Source organism: Setaria italica, chromosome IX (assembly GCF_000263155.2).
Source record: "Setaria italica strain Yugu1 chromosome IX, Setaria_italica_v2.0, whole genome shotgun sequence".
In the NCBI taxonomy this organism is placed as follows: Eukaryota; Viridiplantae; Streptophyta; class Magnoliopsida; order Poales; family Poaceae; genus Setaria; species Setaria italica.
In genome coordinates this window covers 25,252,729-25,268,850 of record NC_028458.1, presented here as the reverse complement: position 1 = coordinate 25,268,850, position 16,122 = coordinate 25,252,729, and the positions used below count along the sequence as shown (strand labels likewise).

At 45.3% G+C, this 16,122-nt stretch overlaps 1 protein-coding gene across 4 annotated transcripts; it reads left to right on the top strand.

Moving 5' to 3' along the window:
• The first annotated feature begins 12,450 nt into the window (after positions 1-12,450).
• LOC101758244 (palmitoyl-acyl carrier protein thioesterase, chloroplastic) lies at positions 12,451-14,565 on the top strand. 4 transcript variants are annotated; one of them, XR_215871.4, is made up of 4 exons: positions 12,453-13,438; positions 13,515-13,648; positions 13,881-14,009; positions 14,104-14,565. XR_215871.4 is itself a non-coding variant. In XM_022822758.1 (3 exons), the coding sequence occupies exons 1-3, from the start codon at positions 13,127-13,129 to the stop codon at positions 13,900-13,902; spliced, it is 444 nt and encodes a 147-aa protein (XP_022678493.1). In that variant the 5' UTR covers positions 12,451-13,126; the 3' UTR covers positions 13,903-14,565. The 4 variants fall into 4 exon arrangements, 2 of the variants coding, with proteins under 2 accessions (XP_022678493.1, XP_004983282.1); XR_215872.3 differs by having other exon boundaries at positions 13,881-14,076; positions 14,168-14,565; XM_022822758.1 differs by having other exon boundaries at positions 12,451-13,438; positions 13,539-13,648; positions 13,881-14,565.
• Positions 14,566-16,122: the final 1,557 nt, after the last annotated feature.

Sequence of the window (16,122 nt, the reverse complement as noted above, 5' to 3'; positions counted from 1 at the left end):
GTCGAGTGGTAATCCCGTGATCCTTATACGGCAGTTCTTCCTGGTTATACGTGACAGAAAATTTTGATTTGCGCTAGTGTAGCCTACCTCGTATCCCAACAGGTGCATCATCAGCAGGTTCTTCTGGTAGTGGGTTGTCTAGAACATCTTCCTTTTTCTCAGCCTTGAGAACAATTCTCAGGTTACTGATCCAATCCGAGTAGTTTGTTCCATTCAACTTGTCTTTCTCAAGGACCGAACGCAAAGCAAACGGTGTAGTGCTGCTAGGTGCCATTTAATCTACAACAAAGTAATGCAAAATACACTAAGACAAACGTATCCATGATAGAGCAAATTACATTAAACTATTTTAACAGAATCTACTCCCACTAAAATCAATATCCCTCTATTGAAACTTAGTGATTCAGGATCCACAACTAACAAGTCTACTAGTGAGCTTTAGCATCACCGCTAGCAAACGAGGTAGATCGGTAAGCAACTTTTGCTAATCATATCACATATGACTCCTGTTGTTGGGTGACATCTCTATGTCTCAGCGCCCAACCTTTATGCCCCAAGGTCCTTAACCGTTAAGATGACCTTGTTAAGCAAACCAACCCTTATGCGTGTAAGTGTCCGACACAAACCCGTCTAGTCAAGGAAAACTAGTGGCACCCTAATTTCATAGACCCACCACTAATTGTACAAGACATGGGACGGTGCAAGTTTTAGTTGGGAGGGTATACTAACTTAAAATTTGCGAGGGATCGTTCTACTTCTAACATCACAGCATGCAGAAAGTAAAACATAAACAGAATAGCATTCACACAGCTTGTGACACAGTATGGCCTGTTTTCATATGGTGATCTCCATCTCCATAGAACCTGTTCACCATGGTGATCTCCATCTCCATGTTCCATGTGCGCCATCCTCCTCGTGATGAGTCCTCCAAGAACTAGAGCATGCTATTACACCTAATAGCTAGTAAGGAATCTAGTAATGAAGATTACATAGTTGCTTGGATCATCACAGATTGGTACGCAGACCATTAAATACAATAAAGTGACAACACATATGGCTCCTGCCGTGTTGCCGTACGCGCGACACGCAGGTCACGAAATAATTACACACATGCATCACATACACAAGGGGGCCATACTGATCACAAGATACATGCATACATCCTGCAAAATAGAGTTAGGCGTCCTAACGTTCCAAACTTCGGAGGCCCGAAACTCCATCTTCCAAGCCGAATTTGGCAAATCTAATTTCGCCGAAAACGCGAAGCGGTTGAAATTCATGTGTAACTTTTTCTGTAGATCAATTTTCGTATAAAAATCGCCCCGATCCGAGATCGTACCGAAAAGTTACGGCTGATTTACCGAAGCATGCGCATACGGCAAAATCCCGACCCCGGCAGTAGATCCCATCTACCATTGTACATCTAATGCGCCTGGCGTATGACCCTGGATCTCGATTTGACCAATCATATTGATCTTCCCTCACTGCAACTGGATTTACGTGTATCACTTAACTCCGATGGCGGAAACCGACCGGTAGGAGTATGTCGTTACACTACCATTACATCAAGGGCACGAAATCAGGACATAGATCAAACAGAGAACTCGCATATCTCCATATGCACACATCCCGAATCTAAAACTAAGCAGCTACGGCTCTGATACCACTGTCGGGATACGAGGTAGGCTACACTAGCGCAAATCAAAATTTTCTACCGCGTATAACCAGGAAGAACTGCCGTATAAGGATCATGGGATTACCACTCGACGCACTACTGGTGCGGAAGATGTAGATATGCGTCGGTGCAGTGAAGACGATCACGTAGTTGTACGTAGTCGATCAACGTAGTCGTACGTAGTCGATCACGTCCAGCAGCTCCTCAGCAGCTCGTCCACGTGCAGCAAGATCGCCTCCGGTGCCGCGGCTCGTCGTGGCTCGTCGGCGGCTCGTCGATGGCTCGTCCAAGTGCTGCAGGCGCAACACCTCCAAGGTATCCACACGTGCGGGAACGAAGTGTCGCAAGCCGGACTGCTAGATCCGCGAGTTGCAACAGGCGAGGGCGTGGGAGGCGCGGCAGGTGTGTTTCACCAAAAGGTGTGAACCCTAGGGCACCCCCACCCCCTCTATTTATAGAGGTTCCTGATGGGCCTCTGGATCCGAGGCCCATTAGTACTCCTAAACCTAATCCAACTCGGATCAGATCCGAATTGGGCTTCCAGCCCCTTAAGTGTGTGACCCTATGGGTTCAGATACGTATAGACATGGCCCGAGTACTCCTACTCGGCCCAATAGTCGGTAGCGGCCTCTAGCAAGACGTGCCAACTCCTATACGCACACGAAGATCATATCAGACGAACCATCACAACATAATATACATGCTATTCCCTTTGCCTCACGATATTTGGTCTAGCTTCAAGCCGACCGCTCTTTCTCGATCCTGTGATTCGGAATCCCTTTGTAGGTTAACTCTTAACCGTACGTAGCATGGCCATGCATTTTCGGATCCGATCACTCGAGGGGCCCAGAGATATCACTCTCAATCAGAGAGGGGCAAATCCCATATTGATTGACCATGTCTCATAGTATGCTTCTTGACAAACCCGAAAGCTACCTTTATAACTACCCTGTTACGGCGTAGCGTTTGATAGCCCCTAAGTAGGTCGATCCACATCTAGAATACATGCAACAATCTCAGGTCTAAGGACAAGCGTATATGTTGTTTAAAGAGAGAACTACTTCTCGTGTTGGGTCAGTCCTAACACATGTCTCCACATGTGTCCACATTATTAGTTCAACATCTCCATGTCCATGACTTGTGAAACATAGTCATCAACTAATACATGTGCTAGTCTAATATTCATGTGTGTCCTCACATGAACTCCGACTAGGGACAACTTTTAGAATAACCATACAAGTAAAGAGTTTCACACACAATTCACATAATTGCAAATCAATTCAAGTAGCCTTTAATGGATATTCAATGAATACAATATACAAATCATGAATACAAATGGAATATCATCATCTCTATGATTGCCTCTAGGGCATACCTCCAACAGTTAGGAACCTCTATAAATAGAGGGGTGGGGGCGCCCTAGGGTTTACACCTTTTGGCGAAACTCATCTGTCGCGCGCCTCCCACACTCTCGCCTGTTGCAACTCGCGGACCTAGTAGACCAGCTTGCGACGCTTCCTCCCTGCACATGTGGATACCTTGGAGGTGTTGCGCCTGTAGCACTTGGACGAGCCACCGACGAGCTACGACGAGCCGCCGACGAGCCGACGGCACGAGGGCGATCTTGTTGCACGTGGACGAGCTGCTGAGGAGCTGCTAGACGTCGATGTGATCGACTACGTACGACTACGCTGATCGACTTCGCTGCATCGACGCGAATCTACATCTTCCGCATCAGTGCGTCGAGTGGTAATCCCGTGATCCTTATACGGCAGTTTTCTTGGTTTACACGGTAGAAAAATTTTGTTTTGCGCTAGTGTAACCTACCTCGTATCCCAACACCTTCCCATGGACGAGCTAAGGCTAGATAACCATAAAGACCATTGGAACCAATGCAGTGGCATAGATCGACTAGCCTAAACACGTTATGCATATGACATGAATATAAACTATAGCAAGGGTCTAAAACTATAAGCATAGCATAGGATCCAAGTACAACACTCTATAAGCAAGATAATTTCATTGATAACCATAAAGTCAAACAAGGAAGGAAAGATACAAATGGCATACCCTTAGCTTCCAAGTTGACTTGAGAATCAAAGTAGAGCTACTCTAGCCTAACTCCACTAGCTTAGAGACTACACCCCTCTATAGGTGAGTGGGGCGATTCTACATGGGAATACCCAGGGAATCAGTCACCACCGACGTCTTGGAGGCGGTAACTGTTGACACGTGGTGGCTGGAGATGAGCGGAGCTGAGAGCAGTTTGGACGACCCAAGGGTTTGGCTGACCCCCTATGGGCCTCCCTCGCAACCGCCTTTGGCAAAGTGGCTGCCAGGTGGGTCCGTAAGGCAGTGCTCAATGATTCCCGTGGTGTTGAGGTGGTTTTGGTCCTATTTGTGGGACCTTCAATCTGCGTGCTACCCTCGTGGCAATCTGTAATTGGTTGGAGTTCTGTTTCTTTGCCACATAGGGTGTGTTTTCTCCCCTTTTGTATATAACTCACCTGCAATCAAATGATCTCCGAGCACAAGTGTTGGCGTTCCTTAAGCCTAACAGAATAATTTGCAAGCGTACGGATACCGATGTAGCTTTCAACCAGGATTATTCATTTCCATGGGGAACAAGAAGTATACTAATCAAGAACCTAATTCGTCTAGGGGCAATGACAAGAGAAGGTAAAAGGTAGGGTAGAGAGGGTCAAGGCTTCACTTATCTTACTATCTATTTGGTTAGCAACTCAGCTCCTTGCTTACTTTGCCTACTTTGGAACGCTAACAGATCCGGTCCTTAGAATGGGATGAGAAGGGGGTTCGGATGTCCGCTAGCAAAGGTCCTACAGCTACAACCTGAACGTGGTGGAATCTAGAGGATAGATAGGGCTGTCACCACCTGTCGCCTACCACAGCTATCCGTGGCCCTGAGCACAATCTATGGCAATCTCTAGTGTTGACACCACATCTACACTATTGATTCTTATCTATATCGCAATTGTTGACGAAGATAATCATGACAAACAAATGAAGAACCTGCAAGCAAAGAAAGTAAGAACTAAATTACTTCTCGAATATAAAGTAAGACAAAGTGTTACCCAAACATGGGAGGAGCTTCACTCGAGGTTTAGCTTCATCCTTGAGGTACAAAGTGGAAGAGAAGTCGACAACTCCAGTTTCTTCCTAGCACTCTCACCTCACCTCTCTCCCTATTTTCTAAGTGTAGTTGCGGCAGCGTTTCGCTTGGATTTGCTCTTCTTCTTTGTGTATTGAACCTTTGCACCGATACACCTATGTATAGTGGTCTAGAGGCTAAGGGCTACTTGTAGGCAAAAGGGGAGGTTAGTTGGAGAAAACTTCCAGTTCGACCAAACCAACTGGAAGAATGCAAGGAGCTACAGGTGATTTGAAGGTCGATGAAAGCTATTCTTTGACCCTTGCCTTTAGAAAAATAAAATCATCCGAGAGGTTGAATTGATCAATATGCGCATAGGCACACCAAGTCATAGCATTTTCTTCAAATCCGAAGTAGAAAAGCTTGAACTTCTGGGAGATCTCTAATGTCGATAGAGAACAACATGTGACACTTGATGATGCTTCTTCATAAGATTCACATCGGCGTCGGGATTCTACTTCCCCTTCACCATAGCTATTGGGGAAAGTGCATGCTGGGAGGTTTATTCCTGGGCCCTTGGCAATATGAACAGTGAGCCAAAGTTGTACGAACCACCATGGGCCGCCAGTACCAATAATTTCCCAAGACCTTAGTTTAGTTGCCCTGTGGTGCATTAAACGATATACGGATCCAAGCAAAAATTTTCCAAGAGGGAGTTTCTTATTCTGAGCTAATTGTTCTGCGAAGACTAGCATGTTTGCTGTAGGGCCTATGGTGGATCCACAAAATACAAATCTTTCTAGCCACATGTTTAGGAAAAGGGCGTGCTCTTCATCAGTAATTATGCCAGCTGTCTTGCTATATGAGTTGATATAATCAGATCATCCATTCATATTCTTTGACTTAACTTTATAAGAAGGTTTGGTTCTTAAACTAAAGGTGTCAATTGGAGTGACAGCGTCCAGCCCTATCAGCATGAACACATCTAGCAAGCTTTAAGACATTGGGCCATGACCAAACAGAAAGGCATTTAGAGCGTCAAACCAAAAGTATGCGGCAGCTGCCAGCAGAGGCTCGTTCTTGTCCGTTTCAGCTAAAGAAAGCCTGATGCAATGGCCGATTCGAGAGTCTTCCCAATTTACTTTTTTTTCGTCGGCTATGCGAAGGTACCAGTTTCTCTAGCTAGAGATTTTGCTTGGCCATGAGCAAAAGGTGCCTTTCCAATCTGGCAAATTCATGGTGGCATGCTTGAAGGGGACCCTCTGAGTTTCGGCATTTATAAATTCTATCGAATCCTCACAACCCATCAGACCTAGAAAGTAAGTTGCTTCAGTGTCGACTATGGGGATAAAAAGATTGTTCCTACAAAGGGGGGGGGGCAAGGATCGAAGCGAGGATTCAATGCACAATAACTAAATCAGATCTAGAGGAATAGAAGATAATGAAGGTGCTTGATACTTGTGGAATGGAAGACACTGTCGCCATTGATGATCGGGAGCATCTTGAACTGGAGCTTGACGGTGACGGAGTGATGAAGTAGCCGCCGAGTGTGTGAAGGGGAAATATTTGATTTTTGGTTGCGGCGGCGATGAAAAGCTTTCATTGGCTTGGTGAAGAAGACGAAGGGGACTAAAGCAGTTATATAATGACTTTTGTAGGGTGAATCTCGAAAAAAATAGGGAATGCTCTCATAAAATCCGGATGAAGGGATCATGATTGTAGCAACGATTTTTTTTTGTTTTGGAAGGATATCGGCTCAGGACCTGTGAAGGTGCTAGCAAGAGACTTATCCTCGTTTAGTTGATCTTGTATCGTGAAAAGAACTCAACAAAGTGACGAGGATAAAACTAAACTCTTTTAAACAGGAAAGTACTAAACTAAACGATACATCACTTATCCTCGTCACGATACATCGTTTAGTTTTATCGTTTAGTTTAGTTTTATCCTCATCACGATACATCACTTACCCTCATCACTTGTATCTTTTAATTTTATCCTCGTTTAGTTTGATATTGTATTACTTATCCTCGTTTAGTTTGATCTTGTGCTCCTTTTGTTTTCGTGTGTTAGTTTTTTCTTTGCTGTCTTGAAAGGGAATAAAGCTGGTGTTCAGTGATTGCGTCTAACTGTATGTTCTGTCCATGTATATAACAATTCTTCTGTTTCAGTTCAAACAGTGTCGTAGGATCTCCCAAATGACAACCTTAAATTCGTGTCTCACGTACATATATAAAACTCAGTATAATTACAATAATACTGTTAAAGTGCTTTTTAAAGGAAGTTGGATAATGGACATGCATAGCTTAATTGACCTCAATATAATTTTATAGTAAAGTATGCGGACTCCATGTACGGTAAAGATGGCACTCGATACAGACCATATTTTTTCGAAACATGTACAGGTGCACTCAACCCTGTAAATAGATGCATGCAACCCTACTCCTATGAGCACCTATAAGAGACTGAGCCGGCATATTCTTAAGTTTAGCAAAATCACCACTGACACCTCGCTATCGATAGGCACATCGCTTATAACTGAAAGAATACAAGAATAGCGTTAGCTAAATTCTGAAATAAATCTAGAAAAATAAGAGCACCAAAGCCGAGTTAAGGATTCGAACCCTATAGGTATGTGCCCATGCGTTGCTACGGCAAAAAAAATGATATTACTTTGATACAAGATACACACAGACCAACTAAACATTGGACAAAAACATCCATTCTACTATTATATAAACATTATATAAACAAGAACAGTAAACAAATATATCTTACCCCCTTACCTTAGAATCAGGTTTGCATCTCAACCATAGATAACAAAAATAATAAACAAATATACCTTGCCCCCTCTACCTTAGAATCAGGTTTGCATCTCAACTGCAGATCTATCATTCGCTAATGAGGGAGTTAAAACAGAGGAAAGTCCCCTCCTTAGTTTTTAAACTCATGGTCACTGGGCAGCTTAAACTTAGAAAACCGGAATGCTTGTGTGATTTCCTTGCGTTAGTGAAATGGCAGGTGAACTGGTATTTTGGAAAATACATGTCATGTAAAACCTGTCCTCAAGCACTATACACAACATCTGTAGCCGTGCACTCTCAAGAAGCTCTGGTATCTAGACTCTGACAACCACCACTTATATCCAATCCAAGCCCTCAATTACCATGATACTATGTTGTATTGCTACAGAATATAGCAATTTTAGATGAAGAACCCTTAGATGGATAGTTCTTCGGAGGGTCCTCACATACGGTTCCTGACTTGACCTTGGCATGCTAAAAGAGCTGAACACCAGACTTCAGTTTGTTCTACACTTCTACTTCCACTTGCAGAGCTTGTAGAACGCCGCCCTCATCATGCTGAACTTCTCTCTGAACTCGGCTGATGATAAGTAGGACTCCATTCGCCTGATAACAGTAAGTGAATTAAAAAGGTTGTCTCACGAATATGAAGTGGAAGATTGGTTGCTCACCTCTCGCTTGGTCACGTTGATGTCGGGGACAGGAACTTCAACTTTGGTTGTCAGGCATTCATATGGGTAGATCATGCGCCCTTCGTCATCTTCCATCTCAATTTCGCCAACATCGCCATCGCCTGTGGCATCCTTGCGGAGTAAACATGTGGAGTAAACATTCCAGAACAAGCAACAGATTCTAAGAAACTGATAAGCACCGTGATCAGACCCAACAAACTGAAGAAGTATTGGATAATCAAAGCCCGAAAAGGCCTTTGGCGTGCTGCGGAGATCCAGCTGTCGGCGTTCCGGCGACTCAAGGAGGGGCGGAGTCGCTTGTGGCGATGCGGCGACTCAGGATGGGGCCGCGGCTTCTAGTGGTGCGGAGGTGAGGAAAGGAAGGGGCGACGGCAAATGGCGACGGGCGACGGAGGGAGTGGCTGCGTCGGCTGCGGCTTCTGGCGGCGCGGAGGTGAGGAAAGGGAGGGGCGGCGGTGGATGGTGATGGGCGATGGAGGAAGTGTTGGCGGCGGCAGCGGCTTCTGGCGCGATGGGTCAAGGAGAGAGTGGCGGCGGCTGCGGCGGCTTCTGGCAGCACGGAGGCGAGGAAAGGGAGGAGCGGGATGGCGATGGGCGATTGAGGGAGTTGTGGGGCCAGCAGATGGCGACGCAGGGGTAAGGATCGTAGGTCAGAGGGATCCGCGCGGAGGGAAACGGACGGAGGAGGAATCGCGCGCGACGGAAATCACGGAATCTCCAGGCGTTAAATCACGGAATCTCCAGGTCAACGCCTTCCGTGCGCAGGGTGCTGAAAGCGGACGGCCGAGAATGCTCGGAGCGAGGGACATCACCCGCCGGCTGAATGACGGACTGTTTTTTGTGTCCTCTTTGCTTTTTTTATAGTAGAGATATAGAATAGAATAGAATAGAAAGGATAGGTTCCACCTCAATGCTCAACAAGATTATAGGTGCGACAGTCAGTGTGAACTCAGGGAATTTGAATTCTTTTCTATGGTGGACAATGTGATTATGGGTCGTCTAGTCCTTCTGCATATTGTTTTCTGAGGTAGGATAGACAGTGTGATGATGTTTGATATTTTACACGAATACACTACCCCTACACCTCGGAGAGATTGAGACGACATATTTTGAAATAATAGCGCCTGTTAAATTTCGGAATAAATTTAGGAAAAGACAAGCACCAGTGTCGAGTCGAGAACTGGAATCCTGTTGGGAAGGTTCCACCATGCTCCACAAGATCATTGGTGCGACGGGCAGTATGGAACTAAGGGAACAACACTTGAATTCATAAGGGAATGATGTTTGAATTCTATTCTATGATGGACAGTGTAATGATGTTTTATATTTTATATAAACGTAAGTTTACCCCTACGAGCACCTTCAAGAGACTGAGGTAGCATATCTCGAGATTGATGAAGTCATCATAAGCGCCTCGCTGTCGACAGGAACGTCACCTACCGCTGAAAAAACAGCACTGGTCAGTACGTTCCACCACAAGATACCTTACCAGCTAAGCTGTTCACGATGTTCTATAATTTTGTCTGTATATAAAAAGATATTTTTTCCAACACTTTCTTTTTATTAAGTAGCCAACAATTATAGTGTATTCATTCGCTACTACTACTCCATCCCTTAAAACATGTAGGTCGTCTTGACTTTTCCAAATATATAGATTTTCCTATGCACCTAAATATAGAGTTATGTCTAGATACACAGTAAAATATATGTATATAGAAAACTAAGATGACCTATATTTTGATATGGAGGTAGTATAAAACAATGAAAAATGAGTTTGTAGGGGATTGCATTATTGGCAATTGCCAAAACTATAGGGAATGATGAAACACGTTGGCTACTAAGGGAAAAAAAATACTAATGGTACTGACACTATTAGCAACTTGTAAAAAGAAACTATAGGGAAAGATGAGAACTCTTTGTAGCGATATATTTTGCCTAATCTGTGGTGGGGGAAGGCACACAAATAAAAACATCCAAGAGAATTGTGCCAGACGTAAGGGGAATCGTGCCATAACTACTTTTGTCTACGATATATGCTAATGCAACGTGACTCCCCTTACCCATCCGCAGAAACGATATAACTAATTCATTCTGATAAACGGAGATAAAAACAACAAAATTAACGATGCAAAATTACATTTCTGGAATGATTTCTCAGCAGGACACCTTCCAGTATTGCAAAAGCCGTTGACTAATTTGCAACGTGAGGGCGAGGGTCGTCTGATGACTTTATGGGAACAAATAATATTCTACTTCATTGTTGTGGAGTAGTATAGCTTTACAACAAATTGTTGTGGCCTATGGTCGTCCATTCTGGTAATATATAGTTAAGAATGCTAGTGTCATACCTAGCATACCTGGGTAGAGTCCACTATTAAGTTTGTGGTGCTTTGTTGCCCCATGGCTTTAGAAAAGCTAGCTAACTTCTCTAGCAAAATTTTACAAGTCATGGAAGATTAGATTTGTAGCATGTGATTAGAACCGTACACACCTTAGGCCAATGTGTGGATGCAAAGTAGTTTTGGAGTTATGGGGAAATAATATCTGTAGTCCTTTTGCATTTCTAGAAATTAGAAACTCCACGCTCCAAATCTATTTTTTTTCTAAACCATGGTTGCACACGTATATAGCTCCTCCTACAACCAAAGTTCCTTGATAGGACAGCTTCTCAAAGTTGCAACATCCAAACAAGTTAGGGAAAAAAAGAATGTAGAACATAAAACAAGTTGTGTAGTTGTATGTTGTTTTTGAAAAAGAACTTGATTGCCAATGCAACTTGCTTGGTAAATATAACAAGCTGTCATCAGGCACATAAATTTAATTCTTTGCCGAGAGCAAATAGCTATGTTCTACATGTTACATTTGAAAAAAGAACACTTTCTATACATTCAAGTGGCCAGCTATCCCTATGTAGATAATGAGATTTTGTATTACTAGTGAAGCATGATGTTAGATGTGAGACAGCCACAACAAACACAAACCAAACTAAATCAAGTAAAATAATAGCATTTCATATTGGTTCTGCTATGAATTGCAATTTGCTCAAATGGAAGTCCATTCGAGACCACTAAACACGACCACTCTCCCAAAACAAGAATATTTGTAGCTCCTTCTAAGGGAGCAAAGAGTACAACTTTTTTTTTACTGCAGACACCACAATCCAGAAACTTTTTTTTAAAAAACTGAGGGCGTTATTACGTATTATGTTTGAAATTAGATAATGAAAAAAAACTTGAAGAGATTTTATTTCTCTTACACTTGTGTACGAAGGAGATTGAAGTTATTATGAAGCTGCACATTTCTTCAAAGAAACACACTAACTATACACACATAGTTTAGCTGTGTGATGGTCGTGTCCATGAGCCACCTCTCACTTTATCATCATGGTTATAACAGCAGTCCTCCTCTTATATTTATGAGGAGGTCCGAGTTACAGAGTTGACATGGATTCTACCCTGCACTGCTAAATACAACTCAAGTTCCTTCGTAATCGGACTCGTACAAATATTCAACACAATATCTAACAAACTCCACCTTGGTGAATATTTCATCATCTTGAAACCGTAATGCGCGAACCTCCATGTAGACTGGATGCCTTTGCCACTCTATCAAGAGCTGCTTGAAGAAACATTGTCATATCCCATAATTCCAAACTCCGTGACTCCACCTACAACTGTGCACCATTTTCATCTATGACCACAATCTCTGTTTAGCAAATTAGATTTCCCTCTTGCTATAATAGCTAATTGAATCTAACACCATGCTCATGCTGAATGTCCCCCCTGCTTTCCCGGTCTATGCCTACTCCCTTGCTTCCATGGAGCAGTTGCAAGCACGTCTAGACAGTAGAGTGCTCTTCACAGGTAAACAATGTTCTTGGTGCCTTATCAGTGTGCTTCAAACTGACCATCACAATAGCTTATGCACTTTTATTTCTTAAAATAGATGTAATTGGAGTAGTCACTGCTGCTTCAAATGTTGGGGCAACGCGAACAAAAATAAGGCAAGGTGAAAGCTTGAGGAGGGCCATCACTGTAAGTATCCTGTAATCTCTACTCCTAAAAAAAGCAAAAGGAAGACAATTTTTTCGTACGTCATTCCTTCCACTCGCTTCGTCCCGCGCTAAAATGAATCGGCGCCCTCCGATTCCTTTTTTCCGCCCGTCCGCTTCCCTCCGTCCAATCCGGCGTCCGCTTCCCTCCGCGCCGTCCACGCCGAACGATCCCCCACTCTCGCCACCCCTGCCGCATCCCCACCAGCCCCGCCCCTGCAGCCTCCCCTTCTCCAATCTCCACCCAAACCGCTTGCTCGCCGCCCCTGCTGTCGCACCGCTTGCCCTCCCCCGCACTTGGGCGCTCGCGGTTCGCGGCGCGTGGGACGGTCGCGACTGCCGCTACGCCTCGACCCTCGAGGGGGTGACCAAAGGAGGCCGCTTTGGGAGCGGCGGCTGGGCGTGCGCGCCAGATCTGGGCTGGTTGGGGGCTCCGGCCGCCGGAAGGAGGAGGGCGACGACGGTGAAATGAAGTCGTCGCTGCGGAGCCGGCAGGAGCCGCGGTGTCATCATCATCGCCTCTCTCTACTTCCCCACCGCACCCGCCGCTCGCATCCTCCGCCGCCGCCCCTCACTTCTCACCGACCACGTCCACCGGTGTCTGGTGAGGGGCGCCCCGGGGACAGCTGCTTCGGCGACGGCTGCGGCGCGAGGGGGGCCGAGCGGGGCGGCAGCTCGGCGTGGCGCGGAGGGCGGCCAGCCGCCTGGGCAGCTTTAGCGGCGACGGCCATCTACAGCAAAAATTGGCGACGGCCCCATCCATCTCCGGCAACAAATTAGGGGCGCTCCCCATGGATCATGGCGGCAGCACCTCGACATCTCCACCTGGACGACGTCCCCTGTGTGGCGGCCCGTACTTCCCCTCCTCACTGCTCGGGACGATGGCCAGCAGAGGTCCCTAAGCAAATGGGAACCAGCAAAGAGGACAGCCGCCTCCGACCAAGCCAGTCCGCCGCCGGCAACACCATTGGGCTCATGTTGGCTTTGGCGTTTGGCTTCGGCCGGATCATACATGATGGGCTCATGTTCAGGCAGAACTTCTCCATTAGGTCCTATGAGATTGTGGCAGATAGGACAACGTCTATAGAGACACTGATGAACCATTTGCAGGTGAGAATTTGTTACTTTTCAGGCGTGATTGTTGTGAATTAGTATCGGTCAATGAAACAGTCTGGATTTGATGCAGGAAACTGCACCTAATCATGTGAAGACTGCTGGGCTGCTAGATGATGGATTCGGCTCCACACCAGAGATGAGTAAACGAAACTTGTTATGGGTGGTTAGCCAAATGCAGGCCATTGTTGAGCGTTATCCATGCTGGTATGATTTGCAGAATTGCATGTTGTTATTTCAGTTTTCTAATTGTCATTTGAGCTTGAATTAAGATGTACCCCCTAGCTTTTGACATCATGTGGCTACTCTTACTGATTTCCGATGATACACCCTTACTGAACTTGTTGATATTTCCTTACTTATTATACTTCTGCGAGGAGATTAAGCAGAGGAGATTATACATCAGCCTAATGAACATTTGTGACTTTTTCTTTAACAGGTTGACATTTTGCTCTGATTAAGCAGAGGAGGTTCGTGCTTGGCAGCAAAGGGCCAAGTACAACTTGGAGTGAAGGATGTATGTACTCATCGGAGCAAGAATTTTAAGGAAGGTTGTGGTGATAGCAAGGTAGACACACAACGTCCTGTTGCAACAACGGTCTTGCCAATTTGCATCTGATGCTGAAGGGTAACAGGTAACCCAAAGATTTGACGCCCTGCAGGTTCTGTAAGTCAAGTGAGGCATGCATACTCTTGTTGCAGTGACAGTATCTTTGCCTATGCAAGGAATGCGAGAGGAAGATGAATTTCTGCCCCCTCGCCGGCCCTCAAGATACTTGGCATGGAAACACACACACACACACACCCACACCCACATGCACGTACGTAGAATAGAATTTATGTACCACATGAGTACCTTACGAGATATTGCTATGTTAATACTTCAATCTTTTGCTAAACTGTAGAACATAAATATGTAATGAGTTATAAGCCATTCTCTTATACCCAAGCTACTTCTAAAATAATTATGTTTCAAAATCAAAGAATGTAAATTTCCCATCAGCTATCAACATTTCAATGATTCGCCCCGATCTGATGTATAGAGAAAATAATATTTGAGGAGCAAATTTTTTGTTTCCTCGATGCAAATTTACATGGTTCAAGATTGCTTGTTTCATTGGCAAGTTAACTCTTTTTTGCATTGAATTTTTTCTCCCGTAGCAACCCATGGGGCTACACCTAGAATCTTTCCTGCTTGGAGACTTCCTCGGAAGACCAATGACTCAATATTTTTGTTAACAACCTCACATGTTATCACATGTTATAGTACATGATGGGAGGATAATGCGGCGGAATTTCTTCGGGATTTACTTGCACACGAAATTAATGGATAGCAGAGACATCTTCCTACTTATATAAAACATTATCTTAGTCATATCATAGGAAAAAATATACATTAGAGTTGGTCAACCTTTGATACCATGCTCTACCTAGCTATGTTAAATTCAGTAACTAAGTTCTTGGATTAAATATATTTTAAATGTTCGTGCTTATTTTCAAACTATTGTTATCTTGGTGATTTCTTCGTGTATTGTAATAATTTTTTTTTGCTGCCCGTAGCAACGCACGGGCACGATCCTCGTATTCCTAAATATTAGAATGTTAAATTGAGTGGGTTTCCGAAAAATTTAAAACTTTTTGTTTCCATTGTGTGCCCTTTTGAAATTAAAGCTAAATACTATTCTCATCCCAAATTCCTTAAGAATTAAATCCTAAGTTTCAAAATTATTGTGTTAGTGTGATTTGGTTCTTTTTGGATTTTATTTGGATCTCAAATATTGAGTGTGTTTGAATTGATTCAAAATTCAAACTAAATATAAACCTAAACCTAAATCAAATAAAAGAAAAACCTAAACTAACATAACATCTAACGACCCCACCAGGTCGGCCCGCTAGCCGAACCGGCCTAGGCCACTAACCGAATCTCTCTCCATTCTCCTGCGGAGACCCAGCAGGCCGGCCCAGCTAAGTCAGCCCGCCAGCCCGCAGCGCCTCACCCTCTCATGCTCTCTCGCTAACAGGTGGGTCCCACTGTCAGCTTTATCCCTCACCTCACGCCCCCCTCTCTCTCTCACCCACGTGCAGCCCGCTCCCCCTGCCTCGCTGGCGCCCTGCGCGTGCGCCTGTGACTCCTTCCGGAGTCTTTCGGGAGGGGGGAAACCTCGCCGTGCCCCTATAGCACCCGCTGGCTGCACCCTAACCCTAGCCGCAGGGCCACTGGATGGCTGTCACGTCACCCTCGGGCGCGGATGCAAAGGATGGATGGCTGCGGCCATCCTTGCCCCCGCACCACCTTGTCGCGCCCATAAAATGAGGCCGCACCGCCCCTCCCCCCCAAGCCTCCATCCACAACCCTCAGGCGCAACCCGCTGCCGCTCCAGTGAAGAGAAGAGAAGAAGGAGGGAGGAGAAGAGGGGAGGCCACCGAAGGAGTCATCGCGGGAAGGAGGAGGCCAACCGGAGCTGCTCATCGTCGACGTGCCCGTGGAGGAGGGGAGCCAGAGCTGCCCACCGCGTACCGCAAGTCCATCTCGCGCTAGCGACATCTATACCTTCGAGCTGCTGCCATGACCCAGGCCTTCATGCCGCACGTCATAGCCGCCGCGGGCCCAGAACTCTAGTGCCCCATGCGTAGCTGCGGCTGGGGACTACCTCGTGTCTGCACGGATGAGCACACGCTTC

What these genes read in the sequence shown, in the direction of transcription:
- LOC101758244 (XM_004983225.3), top strand. Translation starts at nt 13,127, where the DNA reads ATGGCGGCAGCACCTCGACATCTCCACCTGGACGACGTCCCCTGTGTG. An exon ending in CACTGATGAACCATTTGCAG is followed by an intron (nt 13,439 to 13,514) that starts GTGAGAATTTGT and finishes GATTTGATGCAG; the next exon opens with GAAACTGCACCTAATCATGT. An exon ending in GTTGAGCGTTATCCATGCTG is followed by an intron (nt 13,649 to 13,880) that starts GTATGATTTGCA and finishes TTTCTTTAACAG; the next exon opens with GTTGACATTTTGCTCTGATT.